The sequence below is a fragment of the Puma concolor genome, chromosome B4 (assembly GCF_028749965.1).
Source record: "Puma concolor isolate L17-30 chromosome B4, mPumCon1.1.hap2, whole genome shotgun sequence".
Classification (NCBI taxonomy): Eukaryota; Metazoa; Chordata; class Mammalia; order Carnivora; family Felidae; genus Puma; species Puma concolor.
Genome location: NC_141673.1, coordinates 47601486 through 47624284, shown reverse-complemented (window position 1 = coordinate 47624284; position 22799 = coordinate 47601486). Strand labels below are relative to the sequence as shown.

Here is a 22799-nt window from a genome sequence, read left to right as displayed (position 1 = left end):
TTCAAGAGATATTACAAATGTGTAGTGATCAAAACAGTATGGTAGTGGCATGAAAGTAAACACATAGATCAGTGGGACAGAATAGAAAGTCCAGAAATAGACCCACACTTCCATGGTCAATTAATCTATGACAAAGGCAAGAATATGTAGTGTAGAAAAAGACTGTTTCTTCAGCAAAGATTTTGGGGAAATTGGACAGCTATGTGCAAAAGAAAGAAAATAGACCACTTTCTTACACCAGACACAAAAATAAACTCAAAATGTATTAAAGACCTATTTATTTATTTAAAAAAAAATTTTTTTTAACGTTTATTTATTTTTGAGACAGGGAGAGACAGAGCATGAACGGGGGAGGGCCAGAGAGAGAGGGAGACAATCTGAAACAAGCTCCAGGCTCTGGGCTGTCAGCACAGAGCCCAACGTGGGGCTCAAACTCACGGACTGCGAGATCATGACCTGAGCCGAAGTCGGACGCTTAACCGACTGAGCCACCCAGGCGCCCCTTAAAGACCTATTTAAATGTGAGGTCTGAAACCCCAAAACTCCTAGAAGAAAACAGGCAGCGATTTCTTTGACGTCGGCTGTGGAAACATTTCATGGTATATCTTTTCTACCCCTATACTTTCAGTTTATTTGCACTTTTAAATGTAAAGCATGCCTCTTGTAGATAGCATGTAGGTTTTTTCTGATTTGTTGCAGTCTGACACTGCCTTTCATTAGATTCTTTATATTTAATATTGTTATTGATGTAGTGTAACGTGTATCTGCTATTTTGTTTTGTTTTCATGTCTTTTGTATCTCTCCTTTACTGCTTTCTTTTATGTCATGTGTTGGTTGTGTTTTCCACTTAGTGTAACCTTTAATTTCTTTTATAGTATTGTCACTATATTCTTTTGTTTTCTTAGTTGTTGCACTAGGGCTTACCATATACATCTTACCTTATCAGAATCGACCTTAGACTGACACTAATTTAAGTCTGGTGAAATGTAGACATCTTGTTCCTGTGTAGCTTACTTTTTTTCTTCTCTTTTTTCGTGCTGTTGTTATACATATTACAGATCTATATTTTACAAGCCCAACAATATATTGTTATTGTTTCATATGATTTCCTGTTATTTAAAGAAACAGAATAAAGGAGAGCAATTATATTCCTAGAATAAGCTTTACTTCTTCATATTTGAATATTTTTAAAATTTAATTGGATAATATTTTGGGATTTTTGCATTATGATCGTGAAGAATATTGGTGTTTAAGGTTTTTCTTTGCTTGTATTATCTTTGATTTTGGATCAGTTGTAATGTTAGCCTCGTAAAAATGACTTTGGAAGTAATCCCTCATATTCTGTTTCCTGGAAGATGTTGTCTTGAATTGGTATTCTTTAAATGTTCGATAGAATTCACTGGTTAAACTATCTGGGCCTGGAGGATTTTAACTGTGAATTCAGGTTTTTTCAGTGAATATAATTCTATTGTGTGTTGATTTTGGAGGTTAGAAGTCTGAAATTAAGAGGATCATGTTCCTTTTGCTGGCTCTAGAGAAGAATCCTTTGTTGCCTCTTCTAGCTTCTGGTGGCTGTCACCAGTCGTTGGTATTTTTTGGCTTATAACTCTGTCAATTTCTGCCTTGTCTTCACTTACGCATTTTCCTCTGTGTTTGTCTTTGTGTCTACCTCCCTTTTCTTCTGAAGATACCAGTCATCAGATTTGGGCCCATCCAAATCTAGTAGGACCTCTTTTTTTTTTTTTTTTTCCTTAATGTTTATTTTGAGAGAGAGAGAGAGAGGAAGAGAGACCAAGCAGGTTATGCGGGGCTTAGTCTCACAACTGTGAGATCATGACCTGAGCTGAAATCAAGAGTTAGATGCTTAACCTACTGAGCCACCCAGGCACCCCTAGTATGACCTCTTTTTAACATGATTGCATCCAGAAAGACCTTATGTCAAATATGGTTATATTTTAGGGGTACCAGGGGTTAGGTGTTGAATATATCTTAACTAGGTACACAGTTAACTCACTACATTTAAAAGTAGTATTTTAGTACTTTAATTAGAATGTGGAAATTTTGTCACCGTGTAGTTTCCTTTCCTTGCCCTTCTGTGTTGTATTACATCTGTGTGGTTCAAATACCCCTTCAGACAGTGATGTAAATTTTGTTTCCAATTATCTCTTATATTTTAAAGAATTTGAGGAGGGGCGCCTGGGTGGCGCAGTCGGTTAAGCGTCCGACTTCAGCCAGGTCACAATCTCTCAGTCCGGGAGTTCGAGCCCCGCGTCAGGCTCTGGGCTGATGGCTCAGAGCCTGGAGCCTGTTTCCAATTCTGTGTCTCCCTCTCTCTCTGCCCCTCCCCCGTTCATGCTCTGTCTCTCTCTGTCCCAAAAATAAATAAACGTTGAAAAAAAAAAAAAAGAATTTGAGGAGAAGAAGAGCATAGTATATCACTGGGATTAGCAGACTGTTACTGCAGGCCAAATCCAGCCTGCCACCTGCTTCTGTAAATTGTATTGGAATACTGCCATACCTGTTAATGTATTGTCTTTGGTTTTTCTTGCTCTACAATGCAGAATTGATTAGTTACAACAGAGACATTTGGCCTGCAAATCCTAAAATAGTTACTCTCTGGCTGACCCTTTTACAGAAAAAGTTTGCCGGCAACTCTTGGTCTATTTTATATACTCACATATTTGCCATTTTTGTTGTTCATGAAATTCTGGCGTTATTTCTCGCAGGTCTGATTATGATGAATTATCTTTGTTTTCTTTCATCTGAAAATGTATTTCACTTTCATATTTGAAGGAAACTTTGTTCCATTTCGAATTCTGGGTTGGCAGTTTTTGTAGCATTTAGCTAGAGTTGAGCAGTAGTGACTACCTTCTTTAGGCAGGTTTATAGACCCCTGTTTGCTATAGTTCCTGCTTTCTGTTTCTCTGACACTGATTCCAACTGTTAGTTGATATTTACTGTTGTGCTTTTGCTGTTGTAATTTTTACCATAGATCAGAAAGGAAGTAAAATTTTCACTCTACCCAGCTCTCTCTATAAAGTGGCAAAACAGAATGAGAAGTTCCTGTCTCAGGAAGAGTGGGAGAGACAGTGTATTTTAATGTTTAGAATAGTCAGGTGTTCAGAATATTTCTATGCATTCAGTATGCAAAGGGGGTCTTACCTATTCATTTTCTGACTACTTTTTTTCAACATTCGAGTCAAGGCATGTCATGCTGTAGAATTATTTTTAAAATGCTTTAGTACTGGGACACCGGGGTGGCTCAGTCAGTTAAGCGTCCGACTTCAGCTCAGGTCATGATCTCACGGTTCGGTTCATGAGTTCTTGGAGCCTGCTGACAGCTCAGAGCCTGGAGGCTGCTTCAGATTCTGTATCTCCCTCTCTGCCCCTCCCCAGCTTCCTCTCCCTCTCCCTCTCCCTCTCCCTCTCCCTCTCCCCCTCCCCCTCCCCCTCCCCCTCCCCCTCCCCCTCAAAAATAAACATTAAAAAAAAATTAAATAAGTAAAATGCTTTAGTACCTCATACCATCATTTTCTTTTTCACACTAGCTTTTATTCCTATATAATTCATTTCTTTCCTAAAACTTTTTGTCATGTATTTACAGAGTTGTCTTTACCTTGTCTTGCTTACTTATAGCCCAGTCACATCAAAGTTGGTTTAACCTTAGTTTGTGAACCAGAAAACATAGATTCTGTTTTCTCTGGCTCTGTCACAAAATAGCTGTATGTGTGACCAGAAGAAGGCACTTAAGTTTCACCAGGTCATAATTTCTTGATCTCTGAAATGAGGAGTTCAATTAAATATGCTCATGAGGCTTTTTTCATTTCTTTAAGTTCTTTGGCGTTACTCTCTGCAATCTAATCCATATTCTGATATTCTAATCTAGGTGTTATTTTCCCATTTTGGGCCATGAACCCCTTTGCTCTCTGTGATACATGTGGACCCCTTCCCAGAGTAATAACTTAATCATGCAAAATTAAATGTGTATGCTTATGAGGATACCAATTATGTATTAGAGTATGTCTTTTTAATATCAAAGAAATTCAGTAATGTGCTTATCAACAAATTCTAGTGGTATACAATAAATTTTAAGCTAATGAGTATAAATGATAACCTGAGATTTGAAACAAAGTAATAGGAAAATATCTGTTGTTTCTGATGGTAACAAAGGTGTAACTAATACTGTTACAGCTTGTTGCTTATATTTTTAATAAAGGAAATACTGCCTTGCAGTTAGAGGTTAGTAAAATAAAGATGTAATTTTTTTTCTCATGCAAGTTTATGCACCCTCTACATTTCATCAGCGAACTCTGAGGATTTGTAGAACCCAGGTTAAGAATTCCTGCTATTAGCTACCAGGACATTTAAGTTATTTTTTACTGTGTTAGGTAAACACAAATTATGTTTAATACATATTAAGTATATTACTTAATCAAGGAATATTACTACTAAGACGTGAATATTATTGCCATTTGTAACTTTGTGTTACTCATTGCTTTATTACTCCATGGAGAATAATTTGGAAACATGGTTTCTGACCCCAGGATATTTACAAGTGGAGTTTTATTACAGAAATAAATTCTCTAGTATTATGCGTATTTCTTATGGGTATTTCTCATTCAGTTCTTTTTTACTGTTACTGTTTGTTTACTACCTAGCATATTATAGAACTCAGTAATTATTTTTGGAAGGAAGTTAGAATTCTGAGTATGATTATTATCAGTATCAAGGATCTTGACTGTTATAATGCTGAATAATTGTTTCAAAGTAGTAAATTTCTATTTGAAATAGTTTGGTTAGTATGTCTTAAAAGGGAATACAAATATCCCTTATAAATGGCAAACTGCTATAGTTATTCTTAACATAATACATGATAAAATGAACTTGGCTCTTAAGCACATAAAGCAAATAGAACATTTTGTCTGTATTGCCCGAAAGATTTGAGTTGCAGTATTTTGTCAGTATGCTCGATTCATTAGCAGTAAAACTATGTATTGGGGTAAAGGTTCTGTATAGTTTCTGTGTTCTCTTACTACTGTGCTGGTTGATGGAGTTGACACTAAATAGACTCATATTCTTCTTTGACTCTAGATTTACTCTACTTTTAATTTCTCTCCTGGAAACATATGTCCCAAGTTTTTATAGGGTTTCTTAGCTGTCCCCCTCCCCAGAGAGAATATCTGTTTGTTACATACCGTTCCTTTATATACAGAAATGTGTTTGTGTCCAATGTCTTTAACAAAACTCCACTTAACTGGTATGCTCTTTTATTTTATTACTATTTTTAAAAAATGTTTATTTAATTTGCAAGAGAGCACAAGTTGGGGAGAGGGTTAGGGAGAGAGGGAGAGAATATCCTAAGCAGGCTTCATGCTCCACGTGGAGCCTGACATGGGGCTCGATCCCACAACTGTAGGATCATGACCTAAGCCAAAATTAGGAGTTGGACGCTTAACTGCCTAAGCCACCCAGGCACCCCTGGCATATTCTTTTAAACCATTGATTCTAATTCCTCTAGTCCAGAGTATTCTGAGCACTTACAGCAATTGATCTACTCTAGTTTATTCTTGTACCTTATCTCTTGTCGGGTTAGTTATATGCCTAAGAATCTGTTGTTTTTGTGCCCATGTTAATGTAATTTTTAGTTTAAATATGATCTAAGCTGCTGAAACGTAAGTGTAGAAAGAATTGTTTTAGTGAAAAGTAAGGTGGATGCTTTGGAAAGACTTTTTACTTTTTAGTGCTTTAAAAATTACTAAAGGATTAGGTTTAGGTAAGCCTAAAGGTTTAGGAAGCTTTTGGTTCAACTACCTAAACAGGAAAGAAAATTAACTTTTTCTCCTCTTTGGAGGAATGGCAGTTTTTGTATTGGTTAATGCAGCAGCTATGTGATTAACACCTGGGCCAATTTCTTTCCATCTTACTGTTCGCTATTGTTAAAATGCCTTCTCTTTGAGCTAACTCTAATCATGTTTACAAGATGGCTACAATAAGTAGTTTTAGAGGTGGTATTCTGACATGACAACATCCAGGAGGAAAAGGACACTTCCCCCCCCCCCCCCGCCTTCTTAACATCCTACCCTTCTTGTCTCTGTGGCCAGAATTGGTTCATAATATCTTCCATAAATCATTTACTGAGACATGGGTAGCCTTGTTATATTGGCTTAGACTAATCAGCATTTTCCCCTAATACAAATGGGAAAGGTTGGACATTTAAACAAGTATGGCTGTCACAAGGGAGAAGGACTGTTAGGGAGTCAAGCAGGAGTGCTATAGTGAGACAATTACTAAGAAACTAGAAAATATTATAAAAATTCAGAAAGATTCTGTTACTTAAGAACCTCTAAGATCTTGTTCAACTTTACACCAGATTAAAACTGGAAATCTTAAGACATGTGTTATAGACGTAGTTTATACAAAAAGATCATATGACAATCTAATTAGTAATCCTAAACTTAAAAGGCCTAGTCCTGCATCAGAATATTAAGGGGAATAAATATACATTATATTTGAAAAGTATGTAATTTTTTGGATGATATTTGTAGCAACTAACTTAAAATTCATCTCTGGTTACTGGTCTTGTGATGCTTTTACTGTAGTTCTTTTAAGGAAAAATGTCTTCATAAAATTAAACTTACTAAAGGATTTAGTATATTTTTGTGGTTGATTTATTCGGTAAAGTATTTTATAGATATATTTACTTATAGATATATTTACTATATTTTATAGATATATTTACTTATAAAAGAGATATATCTATATTTACTTATAGATATAAAGTATGTATTTATTCGGTAAAGTATCTATAAAAAAGTGACACTATTTTAGGTACTAAATAGTAAGCAGAATAGACAGGGTTCTTCTGTTTAAGGCTCTTACTTACATTCTAAAGTGTGGAGACAAACAAATGAGAACAAAATTCAGATAGTGAATGCTCAGAGAAGGTGTCTCTGAAGAAAGTTAAGCAGAGATGTGAGTGTCAAGAAACTGGCGTGTGAAGATTTAGGGGGAAGATCACTGAAAAGGAGCAACAAAAGTTAAGGCCCTAAGATGAGAACTGACTTGGTGTGTTGAGAATCACAAAGAAAGTCTGTATGGCTAGAATTTAGGCAAATGGTAAGATATACCCTCACCTCTTTTTTTTACCTATCATTATGATCACTGTTTTCCCTGTACCCTTAATCTCCTTTCTTTTCTTATGCTTCATTGTACTCCCTAGCTTTGGTTAAATTAACCTCTACCAACCACTCTTCGTGCACTCTCTGCAGCTGCATGTGGCTGGAGAAGAGCACAGCGAGGGACACCCATGTCAAGTGGGCCCTTAGTGCTACTTGGTGGTTTGGCTCAGCAGTATTACCTCTGATCTCTTCACTCTCCCACTTTCTTAGAAGACTATTTCATACCTTTTTCTCCTTCCTCAAGCATGTAATACTTCTTTCTGTATCCTCACGTTGAGTTAGTTGATGACCTTTCTTATTTTACTAAGAAAATGGAAAACAAAAGCCACCAGATGAGAAATTCCATGCTTAGTGAGAGGTTTACCACAGACCTGAATCTGTACCCATTTACTATCTTCACTCTGATGATATTGATGTTATGTTCTTTTGCCTATCTAAGGTCAGTATCTCTTACAGATTCCATCCATACCATCCCTGTCATTCTAGTCATTAGTCTAGTAGGACTACTCCTTCTATCTTGTGTTGTAAGTTTTCCTATGTTACAAAAGGCTTCTCTTGCCTCCACGTTTTCCTTCAGCTAGTTCCCACTTCCCTCATCACTTTTATGGCATAACTCCTTGAAAAAGATGTCTGTATTTTGTTTCCAGTTTTTCTATTCTTTCTGAACCTGATCCAGTCAGTGCTTTTATTTCCACCATTCCACCAGAATTATTCTTGTTGTGATTACCCGGTGACTTTCATGCAGTTAAATCCAAAGATTAATTTCCATCTTATTTTATTTTTATCAAGCAGAGTTTGAAACAATTCTCTATGCTCTTCCTTGAACCACTTTTCCCCTGTAAACTTCCAGCATATTTATACATACTCCTTGGTTTTCATCTCCCTCACTGCTGCTTCTCCATTTCCTTTGCTTGTTGCATCTCATCTGACTGCTGGATGTCAAAATACAGTGATACCTAGACCAAATTGGCTGTTAGATGGTTCTTAGAGGAAATAATTGAGGGAGACAAATTAGGCAAGATACAATTGTGGCTTGAACTATAGTGGTGGTAATAAGAGATGTAGACAGTGGATTTCTGAGGGCGCCTGGGTAGCTCAGTTGATTAAGCGTCTGACTTCTGCTCAGGTCATGATCTCCTGGTTTGTGAGTTCTAGCCTCATGGCAGGCTCTGTGCTGACAGCTCAGAGCCTGGAGCCTGCTTCGGATTCTGTGTCTCCCGCTCTCTGTCCCTCCCCCCTTTTCTCTTCTCTTCTCTTCTCTTCTCTTCTCTTCTCTTCTCTTCTCTTCTCTCTCTCTCTCTCTCTCTCTCTCTCTCAAAAATAAACATTTTTAAAAATTAAAAAAAAAAAGGATATCTGGAGGAATTTTGAAGTCCCCTTCATAAAGAATTGTGTAAAGGTAAGCTACATTGGATGTATTCATTTCTATGACTGAGACAGACACAAAGACCTTAGTTGACAAAAATAATCTGCCAGTCTTAAAACAATTTAGCTGTTTGTCTTTTGGTACAGGGCCTGTTTTTTCTCTGCTTAGGTTCTGAAGTTTTATCTGAAATGGTATTGCGGGTACTTCCTGATCAGAGTCTTCCTGAACTTTGAATCTCCAGTTGAGTAATGTCTGTTACTTCCCCCCCCCCCCCCCCGCCATTGCTAATTTCTTTATTGTAGCAGAAGACTGAGACTTTTGAATGGAAGTATTAGTTAACAGCTAGACTTTCTTGGAATGGTTTCATGGAAAAAAATAATTTTTCACGAAAATATATATGAGAAGTAGTAAAGCATAGTAGCTAAGACTTGGATTTAAGTCAAGTGGACATGAGCTCAAATTTTGGCCTTGCTACTTCAAGTTAACTTACTCCTAGCTCTTGACCTTGTGTAATTTCCTTATTCTCAGTTGTTTTCTCATCTGGACGAAAGCGATAGTAATATTTACCTTATTGAATTATTTGGGGGATTGAAGGAAATTGCACAAGTAAGGTATTTAGTGCACAGTACCTAATACTTGGCAAATTATAGATAATATTACATTTCTAGGGAGGAATGTTAAGATTGTGGACATATTTTTAAAACCTAAGTACAGAGGCACCTGTGTGGTTCAAGCCCCACATAGGGCTTGCTGTTAGGGCAGAGCCCACTTTCAGATCCTTTGTCCCTCTTTGCCCCTCCCCTGCTTACACTTTCCCCAAAACAAAACAAACAACAAAAGCGCAGGTTTTCCCTGCTGTCTGAAGTAGAGCATTCCTATGGAACCTTACCTAAGCCACAATGACATAAAGTGAAGAAACAATTACCTTTTCCTAAAAATAAAAATCCTCTTTGGATTTCTTTCAGTTAGGAAAACAGATACTAATGTAGGTGTTTTGTAAAAGTGAAGTGGTGTAATGCAAACTTTCAGATATGGGGGAAACCTGTACTGACTGTATAAGAGGAACTTTATTAAAAATTTCTTCTAACAAGGTTTATTGTAATGTTTGCATCTACTTTTTTGTATTACCCACTTCTGAACTTAATAATCCATGTATTTCAACCAAAGAAATCTTGTGCTTGTAAAACATTTTAAGAAGTAATGTTTAAGACCTAGCATTAGTTTTCAGAGGTAGGAATAAGACCTGGCAAGGAAAGGGCACGTGGGCATGCAAAAGAAACGAATAATGCTCTTACATTACCTTCAGTTTATAGTGTTTGTTTTTGCTCAGTACTTAGGCTGAAATGAAAACTTTTGATTTTCACTTTCCTGTACAGTCTTAGCCCCAAAAGTCTTATTAACCTTGGCTGCACATTAGAATCATCTGGAGCACTTTAAAAAGCACCTGATGAGGGGGTTCCATGCCTGCCCAGTTAATGAAAGTAGGGGCAAGGGAAGGGACATCAGTGTTTTTAAAAAAAATCCCTAGATGATTCTGTTTGCATCCTGTGATAAAAAACTATAAATCCTTTAGCCTATCTCTGTCCTCTCTAAATATGCCCGCTTCTTTTTCTGATGGTGTCCTAGACAGTCTTGTACCAGGGCTCTGCCTAGTACCTCTGGCCATTCCCTTGTCCATCATACAGAAAATAGTGTAACATTTAACTCTTTGATATGAAGACAAAACTTTGAGGGGTTTGGAAAATGTTCATTTAGTTAGTGTTCACCCACGATAACCCACTCTTATGTTATCTTCTTTAAAGGGCAGCTGTAATTATTTTCCGCCTTTTTTTTTTTTTTTTTACTTAAGCTGTATTTAATACTGTTATGAAAATTGGAAAAATAATTAATTTTGAGTTAAAAATATATATATATAATTGACTTGTTAGATTTATGTCAAAAACAACTTTTTAATTACTTTTTGTAAGAAGCCACATAATTTCCCTTTATCACTTGATTATCATTTTTTCAGAGATAATTTTGGTAAGCCTAATCAGTTATGACAGTGGGTATGGACTAGTCAGTTTTTGTTATCACCTTATCACTAGTATCAACAGCTTGTATAAATTATTATGAGAAAAAAACATATTGCCTATAAAAATTTTTATATTTTTTCAGATTTCTGGTTCACGTGTGGTATTTTTTAATTGCTGATACGAAATAACAATATTAATGACCTTACAGCCATTCTGCAAGGAGAGTAACAAGGGAGTTGTTACATATTTTAAGGAGTTTTAATTAGAGATTATAATTTTAGCAAGTTCTTTTGTTAAATTAATAGAACTGTCCATTCCACAGTAGATTCTGAGGCTAATATGACTTGGTCTTATTTAAAAAACATTCTTTTAAAATGTTTGTTTATTTTCGAGAGAGAGCAAGCAAGCTGGGGAGGGGCACAGAGGAGGAAGACACAGAATCCAAATGAGCTGTCAGCACAGAGCCTGACACAGGGCTTGAACTTGTGAATCCAAGATCTTGACCTAGCCGGAGTTGGGCGCTTAACTGACTGAGCCACCGAGGCGCCCTGATATGGTATTGTTTTAGAGGGACTGCTTTGGCAATAGCTACTTCAGTCCTTGGAAGCCTTTGTGGATTTTTAGCTAAAGGTTCTAAAACATTTATTAATTTTAATACTTTCTTTAGCTCTTAATTAGCATAAAATTAGTAAGTACTAAAAATTTGGCCTTTGACAGATTTTGTTGATCAATTAATTCAAACAACACAGTTACTTAAATGAAGTTTATGTATCATAAATCTGGTTTATAAATTTACTTGATCCTAGTCATGAGCTAGATTGCATTGATCTTGTATGAAGAAATTGAATCACGTGGAGGCTAACAACTTGTATAGACATATGTAAGTTTTCAGGTAGCAGGAAGCTTAGAACGCCCTTGATTGTCCTGAGTTGGAATTTTAATTTCATTTAAGCCTAAAATAACAGATTTTAATTCCCAAGCCTGTGGTTCAGAAATTATTGAACTTCTGTCATTTAATAAATTCATTGGGGCTGTCTTTATTGTATTTAATTTTATTTGGGACTTTTAAGACTTGGTAGTAGGATATTTCTGCGTTGAGATGCTGGATGTTTTAGACAGTTGTACTGGTTTTCTACTCTTAGTAAGTTCTATGTATCTGGTACCCAGAATCCTCTTTGGCATATATGTGAGAGGAACTACACAGGTATATTAGAAGTAGTGCATCAGGAAGGCTACCACTACAGAAAATAGAAGATACACCAAATTAAGTTACAAAATATGAAATGATGACAACCATAGAATATATTGATTTAAAGAGAATATGTCAATTTATTTTTATTTGTTTTCCTTTGTAAATATGGGCAGCTTTTCACTTTACATGGTAATTCTAGACCCATGAAGCTTGGAATATTAAAACATTCAGAAACACTATTTTAATTAATGTGGCAATTTTCCCACATTCCATTTGTTATGAAACTGAAACTCCTCTGAGTTTTACTTACATCTGTTTCATCTGCTCACATTTCTTGTATGTACAAGTCATCAACTCAGACATTTTGAAACATTTATCCATGTGATTGAACCAAAAATTGTTCAGAAAATAGGTTCGGGGGCGCCTGGGTGACTCAGTTGACTAAGCATCTGACTTTGGTTCAGGTCACGATCTCACAGTTTGTGGGTTTGAGCCCTGCGTTGGGCTCTGTGCTGACGGAGCTCAGAGCCTGGAGTCTGCTTCAGTCTTTCTCCCTCTCTCTTCCCCTTCCCCTCTCATGCTCTGTCTCTGTCTTTCTCTCTCTCAAATAAATAAATACATACATACATACATACATACATACATACATACATACATACATAAATAAAAAATAAAGAAAATAAGTTCATAACGTTTTGTAACTACAGTCTACCTATTTACAAGAAGTTGCTTGACATAGTTCTGGAATTTGAGTAACCTTGAGATTTTAAAGATAATGGCTAAGTGCACTTAATTCAGCTTTTATTAAGCTCCAGTGAAATCGGTCCTATCTGGTAGTCTGTTCTAATACTCAACCTGGAATGTAATGTCCTCCTTTTTCTTTCTTTCTCTTTTTCTTTCTCTTTTTCTTTCTCTTTTTCTTTCTTTCTTTCTTTCCTTCTCTTTCTTTCCTTCTTTTCTTTTCTTTCTTTCTTTCTTTCTTTCTTTCTTTCTTTCTTTCTTTCTTTCTTTCTTTCTTTCTTTCTTTCTATTTTATTTATTTATTATCAAATTGGTTTCCATACAACACCCAGTGCTCCTCCCAACAGGTGCCCTCCTTGTAATGTCCTCTTTAAAAAAAAAAAAAGAGTAAAGCTTATCCAACTGGTTCAACTGTCTTAACTTGGCCAAATTCACATTGTAGCTTAGAAGTTGAGTTGGTAATGACTGCCAAATTACAGATGTTTTAGATACAATTCCCAAACTCCTTAGGAAGCTGAAGCCAGAGAGAAATTGATTAAGCTAGTACTAGAATTCAGATTTTCTGGTTCTTGGTCCATTCAGGATATATATTTTTATATGATGATGTCACATCCAAAATTTAATAGCACTCAGAATAAAGCTAATAACTATTTTCACTCTCCAATAAAGTATTTTCTAGAGATTTTTCTCTAGATTCCTGACATTTGAGTGTTACCAGTCTGTTAAAAAGAGATAAACTTATTTAGCTTAATTGCAAATTAAGAGATATTAGAGATAAACTTATTTAACTTAATTATAAATATTAAATAAAATTTTGAGCCTTTTAGAAATTAGCTTTGTTTACCTTGTTGAAAAAATCTTTTAAATACCCTTATATCAAGCTTATCTTTCAAAGTATAATTTTGACATACCTGTTAATCACTTGACATTTTATCAACTTTTAATTTATTTTCAATTGACATATACCAGTGAAATGATCTATTCTGTAAAAATCTGAATGATTAATATTTAAAGGGTTTTATAATAAAGAACAAATTGATATCAATAGAAGATGGCTCTGACTCTAATCCAGTACTACATAGTTTCTCATAGGGAGAAACCTGGCTCCTGCCAACCATCATCTATTTTACTTATTATTATCTCCACTATACATACATAGCAGTTTCAGAATTATTAACCCATAGCTCTGTGATGAATCATTTTGCCAACTAGAATGCATTATTTATGTAGAGTTTTTCTCCCTTCTTACAGTTAGCAGTTAAAACATCACTTTCCACAGTTACTTAGGTCAGCACATTTCCCATACTCCTTTCAGCGTGGCTGGATCATACATTTAAAATACTATTAGTCTTTTTCCAGGTCTGTATTTCTAACCGCTTGGTTGATTTTTAAAATTTGCATACATTCCTGTTCACTCTCTGTGTTGTGAAGTTCTGTGGATTTTAACACATGCATAATAGCATCATGTATCCACCACTCCAGTGCTATATGGAATAGTTCCATCTCTCTAAAAGTTTCCATGTGTCCCCCTTTGTAGTCAGTCACTTATTCCACCCCTTTCCAGGCCCCTGGAAACCACTCATTTATTTTATTTCCCTGTAGTTTTGTCTTTCCAGAATGTCATATGACTAGAAACATGTAATATATAGCCTTTTTGATCTATATTCTTTTCTTTGTGTTGCATGGAATAATAGCTTGATCTTTTTTTATTGTTGAGTGGAATCCTACTATATAGATGTACCATTTTGTTCATCCCTTCATCTGTTTGAAAGGACATCTTCATTGGTATAAACATTCGTGAACAGGTTTTCAAATGAACATGTTTTTAGTTTGCTTTGGTAAATACCCAGGGGCACAGTTGCTGGGTTGTATGGTTAAGTGTATGTTTAACTTTATGAGAAACTGAACTCTTCCAAAGTGGCTGTATTTATCTTCATTTTTGAAAGGTATTTTTGCTGGATTTGGAACTCTCAGTTGATGGTTTTTTTTCCTTCTGTAGTTTAAAAATGTTGAACCTGTTTTGCACTGTTTCTCAATGAGAAGTCGACTGTCATTCCTGGTTTTTTCCCCCCTCTGTTTCAATTTATATATACTTTCCCTCTTCCATCTCCTTTAAGATTCTGTTTTGCTGTTTTTCATCAACTTGATTTTAAAATCATCATGAGGTTTTTGTTGTTGTTATCTTTGGTGGTTGAGTTATTGACTCTGTGAGTATAGTTTTCATAAAATTTAGGAAAAATTTGGGGCGCCTGGGTGGCGCAGTCGGTTGGGCGTCCGACTTCAGCCAGGTCACGATCTCGCGGTACGTGAGTTCGAGCCCCGCGTCAGGCTCTGGGCTGATGGCTCAGAGCCTGGAGCCTGATTCCAATTCTGTGTCTCCCTCTCTCTCTGCCCCTCCCCCGTTCATGCTCTGTCTCTCTCTGTCCCCAAAATAAATAAACGTTGAAAAAAAAAAAATTAAAAAAAAAAAAATTTAGGAAAAATTTGACCATTTTCTTTCCTTCTCGCTCTTTCACTCTTTCTGGGACACTAACTACATTAAAGTTAGCTGTTTGATATTGCCCAGTAGTTCACTGTCTCACTTGGTACGGTCTCACAGTTCTTTTTTTTCTCGTCTGTTTTCTCACTGTTTAATTTTTTATTTTTTTAATTGCCAGCTGTGTCTTCAATTCACTAAACTTTTCTTTGAAGTTTAGAAAAGACTGCTGTTAATCTTATCCAATGCATGTTTAATTACAGATGTTGAATTTTTATTTCTGGAATATCAGTTTGAGTCTTATTTTATTTTGAGAGAGTGCATGTGTGCATGAGCCTGGGCGGGGGGGGGGGGGGGGGGGGAGGGAGAGAAAGGAAAGGGAAGGAAAGGAGGAAGAAAGAAAGAGACAAAGAGAGAGAGGGAGGGAGGGAGGAAGGAAGGGAGGGAGGGAGGGAGGGAGGGAGGGAGGGAGGGAGGGAGGGAGGAAATGAATGAATCAATCTCAGGTATGCTCTATGCCCAGCATGGAGCCCAGTGAGTGGCTGGATCCCACATGAGCTTAACGGACTGAGCCACCCAGGTGCCCCCAGTTTGAGCCTTTTAAAAAAGCTTTTTAACTTTCAACTAATTATAAACTTGTAAGAAGATGCAAAAATAGTACAGAGAAGTCCCATATACACATCACCTATCTTCCTCCAATGACGTCATCTTAACATAACTACAGCACATTATCGAAACCAGAAATTGGCACAAACTCTCACTTTTTTTTGGTATGTCTTTATCATTCTGTGATGTTTTATCAAACATGTAGAATCATATAACCACCACCACAAGCAAGATACAGAACTTTTCTGTCACCATAAATTCCTCTGTGTTGCCAACTTACGTCTTTTCCATGCCCTTGCATTTCTGTTACCATATTCATAGTTTTCTTTATCTTCTTGAATTTGGGGGATATGTTTACAATACCTGTTTTAACCTCCTTGTCTAATGATTGTATCGCCTGGATCATTGCTGGATCCTTCTATGTTCTATTTTACTTTGTTTGGGGTGTATTTCCTGCATCTTTGCATGACTGGTAATTTTCAATTGGATGCCAGATATTTAATTTTATATTATTTAATACTGGAGTGTGTTGTATTATTTTAACTATTGTTGGGTTTTGTTTTGGGTTTCAGTTATGGCAGAAATAGCTTCATCCTTTTGAGGCTTGGTTTTAACTTTGTTAGTGCTGGTCCATAACATCCTTAGTCTAAGGCTTCTTTGGTTTCATTGTTTAGGCATTCATTACCTTCTGAACTCTATTCAATACCGCGCTGTGTTAAAGCCATCCTACTGTAGTTGATGGGAACATAAGTTCTGGGGATTGGGTTGATTACTTTTCAGAGGCTTTTTCTCTAGAATAAGTAGTTTTTCACATGTGTGCACAGATAATTACTCAGCTAAACCCTGAGGGTGATCTATCTTCAGATCTTTGAAGCTCTTTTTCTCTGCAGCTTCCTTCTTTTCATTTGCCCTACAAATTGTAGCTGGCTTGGTGTCTCCCCTAACTTTGGATTCTTTGCGTTTCCCTTAGCTCACTGAGACCATTAGGTTTTGATTGGGTTCCGCCTCCCCCTCCCATGTTTTAGCCTCATACCTCTACAGGCTGCAGTAGGGCTTACTTCATTTGTTCTTTTTTCTTGATGATCTCTGTCCTGAGATGAAAATCATTGTTTTATATATTTTATCTAACTTTCTAGTTATTTAAGGTAGGAGAGTAAGTATAGTCTCTGTGTTCCCATCTTGGAAGGCATTCTGCCTTATAGAAAATTTCATGGTAGTTTTATAAATATTTGTCTTTTCTGACTTTTTGAATGTTTAGGACTTTGTAGGAAAACCAGTGTATAAACTTTTTATATATATAGGTAGCTAGAGTGCATGTTTTCTTATACTTTCTCCTTTTCACATACTCTGTCTTACATATATACTTACATTCTTTTTCATCTATTATGCATCTTTTCATTCCCAATGAGTATCAACACACTCTATTAGTGAACATTTTTGCTTAATATAAGATAATGGGGACAAATGTTTGCTTTTTCGTGGTTACCCAGAAGAAAATAGAGTGCCTTCGTTCCTTTTTCCCTTTGTTTGTCAAAAGGAGATGATGATTCTTAGTTATTGATCAATATAGAATATTGATTCATACATTGCTTAGAGCAGATAGTGGCTGTTGACTGAAACCCTAAGACATGAAATATTTGAAGTTATCCCAAGAGGGAGAAACAAAAGAAATGAACAGAAACAAGTTTTCCCTTTGTGCTAAAATCCATAGTATTCCAAAGTTAATATTTGTCTTTTAACTGGTAAGTTTACAGATTAAATAATAACTTTTACCTTTAATTAAGGTTTATTTATTTAGCATATAAAGTTCTCATAATAGTTTTTTACATAGTTAGGTTATGTTAACATACATTACATTACTTTGAAAATTGCCTTGCCTGATTTTAGATTGCTAACATCTTTTGATGAAACTAGTATAATGTGATGGTAATGTATGGGCTTTAATGTAAACATAGCTAATTTAATAAGGAAAAATAAAATTTGCCCTGTAAGAAAAAACTGAAATTTTACATTATTATCCATTGAATTCAGAGTTGCCATGAGTAGATTAATAGTTTTGGCAAGTGCTGTTTTAAATTATTATTTTTATAAAACACTAACATTAGGTGCTCCTGGGTGGCTCAGTTGGTTGAGCATTCAGCTTCGTCTCAGGTCATGATCTCACAGTCAGTGGGTTTGAGCCCTTCAGCTGGCTCTCTGCTGTCAGCACAGAGCCCGCTTCAGATCCTCTGGCTCCCCCTCTCTCTGCCCCTCCCTCACTCATGCCTGCTCTCCCTCTCTCAAAAAAAAATAAATATTAAAGAACACATTAAAACAGGATTAGGGTTTTTTTTGGTGGGGGGGTAAAAATACATAATAAATAGTTTTGCTCCCATTTTGTAACAATCATGAACATTTAAATTGGAGCTGAATGTGTGTCACTTAACTATTCTTGTGCATCAGTTCACTTGATAATTTTATTTTATGATTAACCTAATTCCTTGCTAGATGATAAAGATTACATTTATGGCAGTAAATATACCTACAGTTTAAAAAATCTTTCTCATTTGTTATGTTTGAGAACATACTTAATATCACTGGTACATATAAATTGGTAATGAGCAATTAACATTTTTGGCCTAGAGTCAGGCATCTTAAAGTATTTCAGCCAAACATACAATGTCAGGTGGTCCACATTAAGTAAAAGTATAGCACCCACTAGCTTTGTATTTGTGATTAGACATAAAACCAAAGATGGAATGTAGGTTTTCATAATGTGAATTCTTTTATGTAATAATACTAATTTTTAGTGATTTATTTTCCTTGAAAATGTTTTCTGTCCTTACTAGACTGCGTTTTGGAGGTAATCCATAGGGGGGTGTTTGTGTGTATTGATTGGTTTTAATAAAATTGATTCATGCTTACTATGAATTTAAATTAAAGGTTTTTATTAGCCTATCCCAAAGCATATTTCGTGTGATGTTAAATAATTGTTCTAAATTTGAACTTTTAGTGGTTAGCAACTATTATATATTAATTCAGTAGGATATGTACCATTTCCCTAGGGTAAACATTTTACTGAAACAGGTGAGAGACATTTGTCTTGAAAAGATAATGTTTACAACTTCTTTGTAGATACCACTTTTGAGTTTTTGGTCTTTCAATTTTCAGTTTACAGTTTACATTTTTGAGTTTACATCTCTAGGGACTCTCACCTCTGCTTCAGTGACTTTTTTTTTTTTTTTTTTGGGTACCTGAGGTGCATAGTGCCTCATCATTTTGGATTTATTTATCTCTGTCCAAGTTAAGAAATAAGCTCTATTATTTCTCTGCTTTAATGTAAAAAATAAATAAATAGAGCATTATGAAATTAGAGTATTGAAGGACAAAGGCATCCAGAAAGTTGGCATATGTTGCTACTCTTCCTTGGAGTAAATTTTAAATAGTATATTGAGTTAAGTTTGCATCTATTAATCATCCTGAGAATATATGATATATTCCAGTCTTACGGCATAGAAATAAACCTCATAAACTGAATGAATAACAGTTCTGATAAACAAGCCTTAGGAGGCGAATGATTTCAAATTACACAACTGAATCTGAATTAATTGGGTATTTCTGAGACTAATAGAGTATTTAAAAGAAAAAATATATCAGTTGAGGGCTGAACTTTTTTTGTCCACTGTTTTATTGACCATAAGTGTCCTCTTTGTGTGTGAGGTCTGGTGTACAGTTTTAATTGGAGAGAGTATAAGAGTTTTTTATATTTAATAATTTTTTAAAGTATCTACCAATCTAGCCCTCCCTAGATGGTTAAGAGAAAGATGCATTATGATATTAAAATAGTACTTTTTGTTTCTGTTTTATATGTATCATATTGGATATTTTTGCTGCTGTTCATATGTTTACATGTTAGTAATTTTGACGGCTTTTGGATAATTCCACTCTAGAGGGAGAACTGGTGGGCGGTCCTTCCTGTGACACGACCCTTGAGTGACAGTTCTATTTGATTGCCTCCAGTACTGTGAGGAAAGGACACGACTCTATGGTGAGGACTGATGGACATACATTATCTGAGAAAAGAAACTACCAGGTAAGATCAGTTTTTTTTTCCCCCTTTTTGTCTTTTGATCATATTGCTACATTGAACTGTTTAATATGTTATATTTAATTGAAACCAGCAAATTGGATATACTTCAATATGAAAACTTTGGCTTATAATTTAAAATGCATGTGTTGGCTTTGACAGCTGAAATAGTTGGGAACATTTAAATCATGCTTATGATAAATGTATATTTTGTTAGTGTCAACGTAATTCTTTATGTATATGTCAAATCTTAGATTATCTGGTACACAATTTATGACTCCATGGCTGGGTTCAGAGCTAGTATTCCATAAAACAAAGTGCTGAGTGTGTGTGTGTGTGTGTGTGTGTGTGTGTGTGTGTGTACATACATACACACACACACACACACACACACACACACACACATGTACATATTATTATTCCTGGAGGAATAAACCTGAATTCTTAGGCTATATTCAGGGTTAATAGAGCATCACAGATGTGTAGACAAAATTGGTTAGAATATAAAAGAAACAGAAATGCAACATCCCAGGGTGCTCAGAGACCCAAATTCTATTGAATTTCTCATTCACTTGCTATCCTTATAATGCTAGATTCTTGTTTTGTCATTTATTTTTTTTTAATTTTTTTTTTAACATTTATTTATTATTGAGATACAGAGAGACACAGAGCGTGAGCAGGGGAGGGAGACATAGAATCCAAAGCTTGAGGGAGCAGGAGAGGGGGTGGGGAGACATAGAATCCGAAGCAGGCTCCAGGCTCTGAGCTGTCAGCACAGCGCCCGATGCGGGGCTCAAACTCACAAACCGTGAGATCATGATCTGAGCCGAAGTCGGTCGCTTAACCAACTGAGCCACTCAGGCGCCCCTTGTTTTGTCATTTATTAAGCTGGTTAATAGTATCCATTCCCTACATGTAGCATGTAAACATGCTAAAAGGTGGTTGAAGTGTAATATTCCTCTTTCTGAGGTTTTAAAGGAAGGTGAATTTTAAAGATAGTGGTATGAAATAGTGATTAAAAAATTTTTTTTGAATTTCATTTTTCAAAGAAACTCTCCTTTTTTAATAATAACATTACCAAATTATGCAGTAATTCAGAGTACAGAATACTTCAAAGCTCAGGTAAGGATAAGCTGTAGGCTTTCTGCATGGGTACATACATGTTCAGCTTCCCTCACACCCTGCCACCTACCAGTTTTGTTCCCTCGAAGCTGTTGAAGGCAACTTAGTGTTATAGCAGCAGCTTTGATTCACTAACCATTTCTCTGCTAATCATTTATTTTAGCTCAGTTAATCTTTTCTTCCCTCAAATTGGAAAGGTAAATAGTGGAAAAAAATTGTGAATGGGTCTTCATGGTGTTTATAGCAAAGATCCTTTGATTACAAGATTTAGATTTACTTGTTTTAGGTTCTCATTTGGGCACTGTGCCTAATAAAAATAGTGTCCAGTTGTTCTTCCTTTCACTTGCTGTCTGAAGTTTCTTGCCAGATCTTTATGATTTTAATAAGCCGTAGTTGTGGCTCTGCAGACACAGTTCTCCCTGTAACCTTTTCTGTCTATTCAGGGTTCTTACAGACTTGACCAACATGGCCTTTGCTCATTTTCCTACTTGCTCTAGCTCCTCCGGCCTCACAACCACTTCCAAGTACCTTGACTCATAAGAGTTTAAGTGGTCACACTGCTTGGGCTGTTGCATCTTTTGATAGGTTCTGCTAAATTATTTTAAGAGTATTGTGATTCTAGGCTATGTGGCTTTTTGGTGCTCATAATCAGGTTGGTAAAGTGTAAGTATAGAACTTTTGTATGGTTATACAGTATGGTAATTTACTTCATGGAATCATTTTAATATAGAATTCCAAAATTTTCATTAAGAAAGGAACAAAATGACATTGTATTGAAGAGATTTTCTAATTCCTGCTCACTCTACTCTAAAAATACTATATTGTTCCAGTTACATTATTTACCAATAATCCAGGTTCTTTAGCTTCTTTGAAAAAATTCTTGGTTAGAGTTTTTCTGTCTGAAAATATTTCTCCTTTTTTATTGTTACTTAGTAACACTTAATACATGTTGAAATATTGTTGGAAACAATTGTTTAAATCTCCATTGCATAATTATTTTATTTTTGAAGCCTCTCTTGGAAAGGACATATATAGAAATATAATTTCCCTTTCTGATGTGATGATGAATATATTAAAAGCACATGGGAAATTCAAAATAATATCAAATAAATCACTTGTATTTGTATGGGTAGCACTAAAAGTTTATATATGCTGACACGAAATGATTTGGATTTTTTTAAAAATTCCATTTTGAGGAATTTTGTTTTTTTCATGGATAAAATAGGATTTCTTTGTACCAGTGTTTGCACTCAGTTCATCTTTCGTGGGGTTTTGTTTTTGAAGGGCACTTGATGATTTATAGTGATATTTAGGCATCCTGATAATAATAGGCTAATATTCCAGAGTTTAATAAGAAAGATCTCTAATTCTCATTTCCTTGTAGACCTGATAAAAAGCCTTAGGAATTTAGCTTAAGAAAATGTATTCCTTCACCTTTGTGCTAAAAACTAATGACTTTCAAATGGGTGTTGGTTGAAGTACTGATTTTTATACTGGTATTTACTTTGTTTCATTTCTTTCTATAAATTTAAACCCAGTTAAGTTTTTGGAGTTTGAATCTAGTAGTTGACTTTTATTTGCTTAGACTGCTATATTATTAGTTCATGTGAGAATTTAATTATTTAAATGGTTCATAGTTCATTCAGTTTTGAAAGGATTGCCAAGCTTTTTTCAGGAAAATATAATCCCCCAGTTTTGCCAGTATTTACTTATCTTCCTTTAATTTCTACTAATTTATTTCAATGATAAGTATGTACAAATCCAACCATGCTAATTACTAATTTAACTCATCACTGGCTTTCCATCTCGTATGTAATAAAACCAAACTCTTAAACTTTATACAGTATTTCCATATTCTGACCCCAATCTGCATTTATTTACCCTTCCAGTGTCTCTCCTCTGACTTCCTAGTATGCATTTTTTTCAGTTAGGAATACAAAACTGATTTTAATCTCCCTACCATACGCTTTTACACTTAAGCCTTTACTTGTTTCCTCTTCATGTAATGCCTCACCTTTGTTTCACATGGTTCAAGAA

The 22799-nt window shown here is 35.5% G+C and overlaps 1 protein-coding gene across 2 annotated transcripts in view; it reads left to right on the top strand.

Moving 5' to 3' along the window:
* The window catches only part of CNOT2 (CCR4-NOT transcription complex subunit 2), a 132073-nt gene that overhangs the window by 32817 nt on the left and 76457 nt on the right, over positions 1-22799 (top strand). Inside the window, exon 2 of one of the 2 annotated variants that reach the window (XM_086712827.1) lies at positions 19504-19646. In XM_086712827.1, the coding sequence (XP_086568953.1) occupies positions 19599-19646 (48 nt within the window). In that variant the 5' untranslated portion in view covers positions 19504-19598. The remainder of the gene's footprint in view (positions 1-19503; positions 19647-22799) is intronic. The other variant, XM_086712826.1, reaches the window with a different exon arrangement.